Source organism: Choloepus didactylus, chromosome 12 (genome assembly GCF_015220235.1).
Source record: "Choloepus didactylus isolate mChoDid1 chromosome 12, mChoDid1.pri, whole genome shotgun sequence".
Classification (NCBI taxonomy): domain Eukaryota; kingdom Metazoa; phylum Chordata; class Mammalia; order Pilosa; family Megalonychidae; genus Choloepus; species Choloepus didactylus.
Genome location: NC_051318.1, coordinates 69,116,741 through 69,129,316, shown reverse-complemented (window position 1 = coordinate 69,129,316; position 12,576 = coordinate 69,116,741). Strand labels below are relative to the sequence as shown.

Genomic DNA, 12,576 nt, shown 5'->3' with positions numbered 1-12,576 from the left:
TGGCCAGACTGGACCCTAGCCATTGCACAGAGACACCTAGTGACACCCCCGACTCTGGTTACTGCTGTTCCTGCCCCCGTCGTTGTTCCCCAGTTGCCAGGCAAAGCACTGCAGGGAGAGTCACGTTGTTTCCAGCTTACGGACTCTCCGGTCTCCATATGACGTGAGCATTCTGGTTGGTGCTAGAGGCTCCGCCGCTGGATGGCTGAGGCCTAATCCAGACTCCCCAAAGCACCAAAGAGGTTGTGAACCATTTGGGTTCACGGGAGCATGCTCATCACTGGAGACACTGGGTCAAAAATAAATAAGAAAGGGGGAGATGTGGAAAGCCGCCTCCCGAATCGGGCCTAGCGTATGCGCTGCAGCCTGCTCTAGAGTTACCCCCGCCCATCGAGTGAGCCAAGATGGCGCCTGCATCCTGTTTCCGCATAGTGACGCATGTATCCGCCACCCGCTCCTACCAATCGAAATCCTGTATACGCGATACTAGCCTAGAAGCTTATTGGTTGTTAATTGTGTATAAAAGGTCTTACCCGGACGGGGTAGGGTGAGACAGCCCACAAGGAGCCGTGCCTGACGGCCACATCGAGGCTGCTCTCCCACGAGGCGCCGTGCCCCGTGTGGGAACCAGTAACACAGAATGTTCATCTAGCTGTAGTAAAGGGCTTGCTTTCACAACTGCCGTGTGGTTCGAGTCGTGATTCATGACCAGGTTAGTTCGCGCAGTCTGCATCTCTCTCTCTCCTTCCCTGTTTCCCCTCGCCGGCCGGGAACCGGGGACCGAGCGGGGCAGCGCCGGACAGTCAAATAACCCTCAAAAAATTTAGTCAGACATACGATTAATGAACTAGTATACATGGCATGTACCCTGCACAGTTGTAATGGTGGAGTGTGATTTGGTACCTAGTCTTTCTAGACCAAAGTAAAGAAGAAAATATAAGCAATTACAACATCAAGAACAGAAATTAGAATAGAATAGAATAGAATAGAATAGAATAGAATAGAATAGAATAAAATAAAATAAAATATAAAATAAAATAAAATAAAATCAGGTGATACATGGAAGCAGAGTGTTGGGGTTTGAATAATGTTCCCCACAAAAGGCAGTTCAGGTCCCAACCCATGGTCCTGTGAGTGTGAACCGATTTGTCAATAGACCTTTGAAGATATTACTAGATAAGGTGTGCCAAACGGAATGAAAGTGGGCCTTAATACAACATGTCTGAATTCCTTATAAGGAAAGGAAATTGGACACAGAAAGGGAAGCCATGAGCAGCTGGAAGCTGGAAGTCAAAGGAAACCAGAAGAGAAAGAAGATGCTGCCATATGCATTGCCATATGACAGAAAAGCCAGAGAACCCCAAGGATTGCTAGGCAGCCAGAAGATACCAACCCTGAGAGGAAGCAGATATTCTAGCCCAAACCTGTTGTTAAGCCAACCCATTATATGATATTTGTTTTAGCAGCTAGGAAACTAAAACACAGACTTTTGTGATTATGAGATGACACCTCAGAGACTGTCCTTGCTTGGAAACTTAGAAAGTAAATGTGAGTTATGGTATAAAAAAATACATAACCATTCCTCTTCAGCTAGTGAATATCAAGTTTCACAGCTATCTCTTTTACTGTCCCCCTATGAAATCCCAGGGCATAAAGCCAAATGCAGATTAATAACAATAACAAAAGTTGTACAATATTCACAACATGGACATCATTTTTGATTATTGTGATACAATATTTTTTCCCAGATTAGTTTCATAAAATTGTATTTGATGTTACACACACACACACACTTGACTTCTTGGTAAAATAGTGGAAATGCAGGGGTAAGATGGCAATATAAAACAAATTTTACTTTTATTCTTAATTTTGTTCTTACAGAATATACAGGTTATTTCTACATTACATGAAAATTATTTAAATCAACTTTTCTAATTAATGGGTAATAATAATATATAAAACCTGTTTTAAAGGCTCAATTTCTTAAATTGAGGGCAGAATTTTGCCATCTAGTAAAAGCCCTATTTAAAACTAATATTCTGCTAATGCACTTGCATAATTCATGCCACTTAAATTAAACTGGTAATAAAAATGAAACAATAATTTACTTTTAATTACAATAAAAATTCTGAAGGGAGTTTAGATGGTAAAGTCCAGGCTGAAAATATTGATATATACTTTTTAATATTAAAGCAGAACATTAAATATCTCAGCTCCTATACACGTACATTTCATTAAAATATTTGACAATAAGCAGAAGTCATCTTAACATTCCTTAGCATGTACCAAGATTTTAATTAACTTCAGAGGCACACAAACCTAGTTTACAAGGAAGTTAACTCTTCAGAATGATTAAAGGTTTGCCATTTGGCAGTTTAATTTTCTATTCCTGTTTTAAATACTGTGGCTAGATGGACAGCTTCCTTTATTTAAACCTTGTCCTTATCAGTTCTCTACAGGACCTGACACTTTGTTAGTAACCCTGCAATTCCATCTCCCATGTTTGTTAGAACTCTATTTCCTTAAGCATCAATGAACACAGTATATTTACTAGTATGTCAAGATAGCAGGGACTATGCAAGAGATAAACCAGGAGGAAATTTCTATCAGCTGAAGGCAACTTTAAAATAGGTGAACCCCAAATGTTCTTTTCAAATGTATTTTCCTCTTTTCACAATGAGATCATCAATTTTTGGCTGGCACTGAAATCCCACAATATATAAGCAAAATTAAGATATTAGCCCTAAAAATTTATTTTGCACCATTCTCTAATGAAGAAATATCTGGTCGTGTATAAGAAAGAGTATTATGCGTATACCAAAGGAAGATAACAAAGGATAGTTATTTTAAACCCTAAATTGCAAAGTTCCTTAAAGGCAGGGATGTTTCTCAGAGGTCATTAGAGGACTTAGCACCTAGTAGGCATGCAATAAAACTTGAGTGTCATTCATTGCATTCACAGGAGAGGGCCATTAGGCATTAATGTGCTTAAAGCTCAAGCACCACTGCCACCATTGCTAATGCTAGCAAAGTATTAGCATTAGACTGGGAGTATAACTAAGTCTGTAGTGAGCAACTATCTAGCAAAATGGAGGGCAGAACAGGTCAAATTCACTCCAACGAACTGACGGAAAGTATACTCAACAAATGGGCAGCAATGTGATAGAGAAAAGAGCATTCAATTTGTGTTTTGATGTTCAGATTCTATTAACAGATTGACATATTAATATTGATCTTCATCAAGTTAGTTTATCTCACTGGCTGGGCTGAATTAAAAATTTTAAAGGCTCTTAACTACTGAAAAAAACTATCTTGCCCTTCATATTAATTCAAAGGAGACAACAAAGTTCTGATGAATCTAAAGATTTCATCAATGCTTATTTGAAATGTCAAATACGTAATTTTGAAAAAAGTTCAAGTGTCCCTGCTTTGCACCATAGGCTTAGTTACAGTAAAACGTTCATCTGTAAAATGTAAAATGTTCATGTAGACATTCTAAAGTCCTATACGTCTCTAACTTTCTAAGTGATTTGAAAACAGAGTTTGGCACCACTATGCTTTTTCTTCTCTGACTCCATGCTTCTGAGGATATTCTTCAGAATAACTCCAGAAAAGCGTTAGTTTCACTGTTGCTGAATCAAAGGCATTTTTGCACAAAATGAGCAGTATCTTCAGTCTCTGTTTTCGAGGGGAGCAAACTTATATTTTAGAGGCTCCGCTACCTATGACCAAATGTTTAAAAGGCTGTTTGTAAGTTCACTTGACATAACTCCTAATGCCATTAATTAAATAGATAGATATTACTGATTTTGAACCAAAAATAAAGAGCTTCTACACTCTGCCCTAATTCAGTAATTCTGTCCATCATCAAATTTGTTTAGAGGTTTATGTAATTTTGATCTGAATCCATTCTGTCTTAATTTTATAGTATCTTCCTCCAGTACCAGTGTAAACCTCTTCATACAACAAGTATTCAAATGTTGTTAACTGAATTACGGCTTGGTTTTTCAAAAACTGACATACAATATTACATTTTTGTACTCCTTTGATTACAGTTAAGTATTCAAACTTTAAACATAAAACACCGATTGTGAAAGGACAAGACTATATGCACATTCTTGCTTAAATGGATCTTTTCTCTCTATGAATCACTAAAATCACACTCAAATTACCTACTGAAAAACTATAAAGAAAATCAAATGGAAAGTTTCAAGAGAAGAAACTTTAAAAGTGTTCAAACAGTTAATTAAGAATTTTGAAAAGTTGTGTGGACCTCATATTAAATATATAATTATTTCTAACACCAGTATAAATTTTAATTTCCTTTCCACATCTGAGATATTACAAGGAGTGAAAATTTGCCTTGTGGTACCTTTTATTTTAAGTAAAGGAGCTCATTTTAAGACTTCAATAAGTTGGCACCTTTATTATGATTGTATCTTTAGCCATCATACTTTCAAGAATGTTTTCTTTAATTTTTTTCTTCATTCTATTTTATGTTTTTCCTTTTAAATTATTATATATTTTTCTTTAGAAATATATTTTCTTTCAGCTGTTATCACCACTGCCCTCACCTCTTGTTACCCAAGTCACTCTTTCCTGTAAACAGAAAAAAATTCTGTAAATATTTGCTGTAATTCTTATTAAAACCCTACAAAGCCCCTGATTCCATTCCTTCTCCCTCTAATCTGCAGGAGTAGGGTAGCGTAGGAATAAGTAGGAAAGGTGTTTACATTTTTCATGCACACATTTTTACTATAACAAATTATTTAAAAAAACAATTCCCTCTTCTTCACATCAAAAGTTATTAAACTCTATAATTAATGAAACTTATCTTAGTCAAAAGTTCATTCCAAGCTACTTTACCCTTTCATTCTTTTCCTTAATTTCTAAGTGAATGAAATTAATTATGTGTGGTGCTTTCAAACCGTACAGACTTTACAAATCTCTTGGCAAGTTTTATCTGTTTAAATCCTTTTAAAGCACTCTGACCCACCTCTATTGCACACACTGCTTCTAAAACTAATAGTTTACTATCACATCTTGACATATTTGATTCTCTGTGGTCTCCAAAGTCTCTCACATTGCAAAACTTAAGAAAATATTGCCAGATGGATGGCTCATTCATTTTTCCCCCTTTCTGGGGAAGCTTTTATTTTTGGCCCTCTACAAAGAAAAGCCTTAGAGATCAGTCAACTAGCTACTTAAATAGATGATTACAGAAACCTCCTATTCTTCCTTTTTTATACCATTGCTCACTTCATCTCTTCTGTTGTTAAAATAAGTGACATCATATATATAGCAAAAGACAAGGTATTATTTGTTATTATCATTTTTAGATTATGCCTACAATTCTCCCAATGATACCACACAAATTACTTGCTTGTCTAGCACATTTCTGTAAACTAACAATTAGAAATATATGAACCACCAAGGAGATACGGGTATTGGAGCAAAGGCCAAAGTGACAATGGCAGCTGGGAAGCAGCTTTGGATCCCCCCTGCCCTCTAGAAAGCAGAGCCAAAATCTGGGTCATTATATTCAGCAGGGAGCTTTGAAACACTTTCCAACTTCCTGCTGCACAATGTGAAGTATCTTTTGACCTAGTTTTTGCATGCAAGTAATGCAAGGCTGCCAGGGCATGGAGGCACTAAGTGTTGGATCCATGCCTTTCTGTTACTAGAAAGACTCCTAAAATGTTAGCTCTTTCATGAGTCTACCTTTTTCAGGAAACAATTAGTTGGTTACATTTGCTATCTTAACTTGGAGGCCAATGTCCTTTTACATACATATTTTTGGGGAATGTATGCACACTGGAAAACTATTAAAAATTAATGTGGCCAGAAAACATCTAGGTCTTTCCATCAACATTTCTGCTCTGAAATTCAGCACCTGAAGTATGTGTGTGTTTCTTTTTGAAGAAGCTTCATTTACTGGGTGAGTATTTGCCTGGTGCTAGCTCCCTAACAAGGGCCCTGCTGCTTCAGTAATCAGGCCCTAATCTGCCTTTCTTTCCTAGTCTCACACCATAATGGAGGGTTCAGGCAAAAGGAGCCATATGCCATTCCCAACAAACACTACAGCAAACAAACCAACATTCTATTGGTCCTAGCTTTTCTCCCACAATTTTATTATCATAATATCTCCTCTCTGTCTTTCAGTTATTACATTTATGAAATTCTGCTCTTGGAAAGTTAGTAAGATGTTTTCCCTTTTAAATGAATCTAAGCCCAGATGGTGCTCTGAACAACATGTTTTATGCCTGCTAACTTTCACTTAAATTTGTCATGGTATCATATATATTCGCTGATCTAACCCTTTGATGCACTTTGACTGTGAACTTCTGGAAGGCAAGAGAATAAGAGATATGGCTTATTCATTAGTTTATTTCCAGAACTACAGATAATCCTTTAACATTGAACAACATTCAGCAAACATTTGATAAATTGGCAAAATTATTCGACTATGCTAAATGCAGTATGGTGTAAAGACCCGTAGAAAACATCAACATAGTCAATCAGAAAATAAAAGCTTCGAAAACTAGTCATGCTCACAATTCTAAGTATCTTGATTGTTTGTTTCAACTAAGTTTAGCAACGCCAAATTAAATGTTCTGTGAATGTAAAAATGGAATATTACTGGAAAAAAAAAGAGTTATTTGAACCCATAATTTTTAAAAAGGAAGAAATTAAAAATCGAATTCCCTTCCCAGTGCTCTAAGTGTAGACATAACAAATTATTTATATAATTCCTTCCTCTCTCCCAAGTTTAATTCCTCAACCATTTATTTTATTTATTTTGAAAGCCTTTTAAAATCTTTTGTGGAAGGGAGTAGAATGTGTGGATAAATATAGACATACTTTGTGATTTCAGTGACAAATGGAAATTAGTCTGTTTTTTTCCCCCATTAGATATTCTTTCATCTGATAAAATGGCTAAGATCATATTTGGACAAATCTACCCAGAAGAATTTAGTTAAATTCACAATAAAACTGCAATTTACAGTACCTGTATATGCAAATTGGACAAGGTCCCAGAGGGCATTGGGGTCTATGCCTTCCATCTTTATCTCCTCTTGCTTGGCTTCACAAACATCACTTGTAAACATTGCAGCAAAGTAGTCGGAGACTGAACTCAGAACAAGCCTGAAAGAGTCACAGAATCCAATTTAGGTCATGAACATAGAACATAAAAATGCTAAGTGCTAACCAGAATGCAGTGCAAAGGACAAAATCAAGCAAGCAACCAGTTTGTTTGTTTGTTTGTTTACTTATGGATTGTATTTTTCTAAAAACTGATTTAGAAAGTCCTGCTCCAACTTTTGGCACAAAACATTCTCCTACATTTTCTTCTATCATTTATGCTATATTTTTCCTTACACATTAGGGCTTTAATCTTTTTAGATAGGAATCAAATTTTACTTTTTTCCACATACTGACCCATTTTCATTGCACTAGTTACTAATGAATTACATTTGCCCTGGTAAATGACTGTGCCATATTTATCACATATTTGAGACCTGGTTATGTATTAATCTGTCTCTGAGATTTCTAACCTCTTTTATCTTATTTGTCTATTCATTTGCTAATATACTACTTTATTTTAATACTATGATTCTAAATATGTGTTTATAACCAATTCAGTAATCCCTCCTCTTTATTCTTCTTTGAATTCAATATTAGTGGATTTTAGACTTTCATTTAAATTTTAGTGTAAGTTCGTTAATTTCTTCAAACAATTCAAGTGGAATTTTGATGGGAACTGCATTGAATTTTATTTAATTTGGGGAGTTCTGACATATTTTTTCCATATAAAGTCATCTTACCCAAAAATAGGAACCTTCTCTCCATTTATTCTAGCTATTTTTTCTGTTCTTTTAGAATTTTAGAGTTTCACCTATAACTGTTGTATTTATTTTCTTTATTAATTCCTACATAGTTTACAGTTTTCTTGCTACTGTGTGTAACATGTGTGTGTGTGTGTGTATGTGTGTGTTGTTTTTAACTATTCCATTTTATTGCTGGCTTTTGTTAGTTTAGAATTTATTGGTCGAAAATTTTACAGGTCCATATTTTATCTAGCACATTTGCTGAATTACCTTACTACTTCTAACAGGTTGCCTTTTGATTCTTCTGTTTGGCCCTCCTAGGTATATGATTATATCATTTGCAAATAGTCTCACTTTGACCTGCTTCTGTCCATTCTCTATATCTCTTTTCCTTTCTTCATCCATGTCCTCTGCTGCTATGTTAAACACTGTGTTGGGGCATATCTGTGTATTCCTCTATCTTAAAAGGAACCCATCTAAAGTTTCTCCACTTAATATATGCTTGCTGAATGTGATTTGTATACAAGCTTTACTAAGTTGAAAAGATATGTTCAATTTCAAGCCTGGCTAAATATTTTTATAATACCTAAGTGTTAAAATTTATAAAGGTCCTCTTACCTGGATCAAATTTCTGTATCAAATCATATAATAGACATCTTTATTTATCTTCAGAATTTTTACATTTATAATTATAAAATAAGTGAATTTTTTTTCTTGTTTTCCTTATTTGATTTTTGAATCAAGATTATACTATTCTCATGAAATGAGCTGCCAGTTTCAACTCTTTTTAATTTTGTGTAATGACTTGTAGAAGAAAGAAGTGAATTTTTCCTTTAAAATGTTCTAGAATTTACCTGACAAAAACATATAGACTTAACTATTTGGGGAAAGGGTAGTCTTTCAATATCATTTCAATTTTTCCATAATTTGTGACAATCATGTGCTCTCTTTCTACTTACACCAACATTTGCATTTTACATTTATATTATATTATTATATTATATTATTCATTTCAAGTATGTCCTAAGATTTATTAATGTATGCTGTTCATAAAACATATTATTTCAAATCTCTTTTGTCGTTATTTTCTATTAGGTGTTTTGCATAAGTTTCCCTCTCCCCTCTTATTTTCCTAAGAAATTTTGCCAGTGGTCAAACTATTCACCAATTAAAAAAAAACAAACAAACAAAAACAGCTTTTGGTTTGTTGAACTTTTTTTTATTAATTTATTTAATTAAATTCTCTGATCATTTATTATCTCCCACTTTTCTGTTTTAGGGTATGCTCTGTTTCCTTTTCTACAAATATTTTGCTTTGAAGCTATTAATTCAGTTGTTTTTAACCTTGCTCATTTCCCAATAAGTATATAAAAACCTGAATTTCACTGTGAGTCTTATTTTAATTGTGTCCCACAAATATTTACATGTAGACTTTTCTTTAGGATTCATTTCTCAATATCATGTAACTTCATATATTACTTTGTTTTAAATTTGAGGTTAATTCAGCAATAATCTGGGTTAACATTTGTGTTTTTCAGTCAGTATTATGTTATTAAGTTCCAAATTTTTGGCAATATAGTGAAAAAATATTTTTTTAAGATGAGGATTCTTTAAATTTATAGACACTTCTCTATGGCATAATGCATGTCCTATTTTGTAAATAACAGAGATGAAAATAGTGTATATTCTTTCAACTGCTGGATGTAAAGTTCTAAAGATATTTAACAGCTCAAGCTATTTAATCATATTGTTTGTTATTAAGATTTCATTAATAGGACAAGTATTTAGCATCAGCTCATATCCTTTTGGTGTCCTCCCTCTTCATCTTTTTTACATGTAAATATTGGTTTGTCTTTTAGTTATAGGACATTAAGGACAAACTTCTCTTTTTTTTCCATAACCTTTTATTTTCTAAGAAAACAGAATTTATCAAGATTATTTTCTACCTTTATTGTAGTATCTCCTTTATTTGTAGCAATTAATTAAAATTTTTCTCAAAAATGTTTTTAATGAGGATCACTGTATGGCAAACTTCTTTGGGTTTTGCATGCACAAGTATTTTTATTATACTGTCACATTTAAATGACAATTTAGCTGAATATAAAAGTATTAGCTGATAATACATTTATAAATATTATTCTACAATGGTTTTTCATTCAAGGTTGCTCAGAGAAATCTGATAATCTTATTCTTGCTCTTCTTGTTAAGAAAAATTATGCCTATCTTGGACAAAAGGGAAAAGGAAGGATCACATCCTTGCAGTGTCCTATCTGAACATTGTCTAACAGGCCAATCCAAGAGTTATTTGATTCCCAAAGGAACTGTGTCTTTGACTTGCTATTCACTGTTGGCTAGGGCCCAGACTATTAAGCTGCAGATTTTTGTTCTGTAGAGATGCAAATGATTCCAGTAAAGAAAATAACATTAAATATTTTTGTTTTATTAACCTGGCAGTCCAGTAAACTGTTTTGTCTCTAACAGCACATTTATTTAAGTATGCCTTTCCTGAAGCATTATATAAATCCTTCCTTTATTTTTCTATTTTGAACGAGTTTTGCCATCTTTATGATATCCTCATTAATGCATTACATAACACTTTGGCATGTGTTTGTTCTGCTTTTCTAGGAGCATCAAGATATTAACTCTTAAAATTATACTTTTATACACTGTAGTTGATCTCATTTTCCTGGAAAAGTTTAGAATTTTCTTTTGGTCTTAGACATATTTAACTTTTATTTTAATGTGTCTAGTTTTGAGTTTAGTCTCTCTCTTAAATATTTGTCCAAATTTGTGTGTGTATTTCCACATTTTTTATGCTTTCTTATTCTTGTTTCTTATTATTAATAACTTCCCTTATCTTATTAAGAATGTTTAGCAAGCTTATTTTTAAAGATTAGCTCATCACTTACAATAATTCTGCTTCAGCTAGCATGTTTGCTGACTCTGTTGTATGAGCTGTAATATAGACATGTTGGATTATTTTGGCCTCTGAGCTCACCATCTCCTGTGATTATCAGGAGTTTGTCTGTTAACAGATATTATAGGTAGACTGTTGCTAGGCACTAATCAGTGTAAGTTTTGGTGAGTTTAAGAAGAGGAAACAGATGAGATCTAATGGGAAAATCCACATATTCCTCAGAACATGACTGATGACACCTTTTGTTACCTCTCCAACCAAAGGCATCTTTGGTGAAGGTTCACATTCAAAACCTTAGGGAGAAGCAATGTTGGGAGGAGGTTTAATCTATAGATTATCTGCCAGGTCTGGAGAGTAGAAAAGTAAGGAATATGTGGTGGATCATCAAGGAAAAGTCATCAGTCATTCCTGTTTTTATTAACTCTTCACCAAGCGGAGCTATTGCCTGCCCCTGATATTGTCCCAAGGACTCACACCAGAATGTGGCCATGTGTGAGAGTCGAGGAGAAATTTTAGAAAAATTTTTCTATCCCTGCCATCACTGACTAGAGGCTGCTGTCACTCAATACTCATACCAAGTGAAGGGAACCTGACTTTCTGGGTGATTTTCATGGGTTATATAATTTTGTTGTTGTTTTTAGTCCTGAAATCCATTACTTCCTTTTCAAATCTTTAGTTTCTCAAAATTGATTTTAGAGGAAGCCACCAGAAATCTGTGCTAATTCTTCAACTTGCAAATGTGAAATATTATTTATAACATTAGCTTAAAAGGCAATTTATATATTCTAGATACCCAAAGGATAATGGTGGCTATCTGAATTTTAATCTCTCTACACAAAGTAAATCCATATAGTCAACAGGAAGAACAAATGAAGCCATGTAAAACCCATTCCTTCAGCATAGGCTTCACATTGCATACAAGTTGAAAACAAACACCAAATTCTAAAAGAAATATCTTTCCAGTAAAGGATTTGGGGAATCTGTGAAAACTAGAAGATGAAGAGTTTAAATTACCTCCAGCAAGTGTGAAATTTTGACAAAAAGTCCTGGTAGATCAGAGCACTGATCACAGGAAATGGACTTAACATGTATGTAGGCATGGAGGTGGCAGACAGAGAAAGGCTGTTTGAAGAAGAAGGTTAAAAGGCAATGAGAGGTCTTTTGGAGACTGGGTGGCAAAAGAGAAAGGAAGCAAGAGAAGAAAATGTAGAATTCTGAAAAACTGAAGAGATCCAAATCAAATCCAACTCAACAAACTGAGAAACACACAAACTTGACCACTACCACCACCAACACCAAGAAAACAATAAACCAACCACTAAGAAAAGGAACATCATTACCTGAACAGAAGAGAAAGATCATGAACTAGAAACCTTGTTAACTATCCTGAAACATCCACCTCTCTCCACAAAATGAATTGATGAAAAAGCTGTCTTCATTGTAGCTACTGAAAATTATCCCCTAAACCCAATCACATATCAGATGAAAACTGAAACACACTCCAAACTAAATTAAATATCTACTAATACCTATATCCTGTTGAGACCACTAGATAGCCATTTGGGAAATGATTAAAACAGATCCATACATCATCTCTGAGAAAGAAAGAAAGAAAGAAAGAGAGAGAGAGAGAGAGAGAGAGAGAGAGAGAGAGAGAGAGAGAGAGAGAGAGAGAGAGAGAGAGAAAGAAAGAAAGAAAGAAAGGAAAAACTTCCATGGAGTCCAGTGGATCTAGGTACAATAAATGACCAAAAAAGATTCAATAGAAGTGATGGATGATTTTGAACACATAAAAATCAAAACTTTTGCATGTAGACAAACAGCATGTGC

At 34.5% G+C, this 12,576-nt stretch overlaps 1 protein-coding gene across 2 annotated transcripts in view; it reads right to left on the bottom strand.

The window, feature by feature from the left end:
• KLHL1 (kelch like family member 1) overlaps positions 1-12,576 on the bottom strand; it is a 449,643-nt gene that overhangs the window by 274,622 nt on the left and 162,445 nt on the right. For both annotated transcript variants that reach the window (XM_037800143.1, XM_037800144.1), the window contains exon 3: positions 7,010-7,146. In XM_037800143.1, coding sequence (XP_037656071.1) covers positions 7,010-7,146 — 137 coding nt within the window. The remainder of the gene's footprint in view (positions 1-7,009; positions 7,147-12,576) is intronic.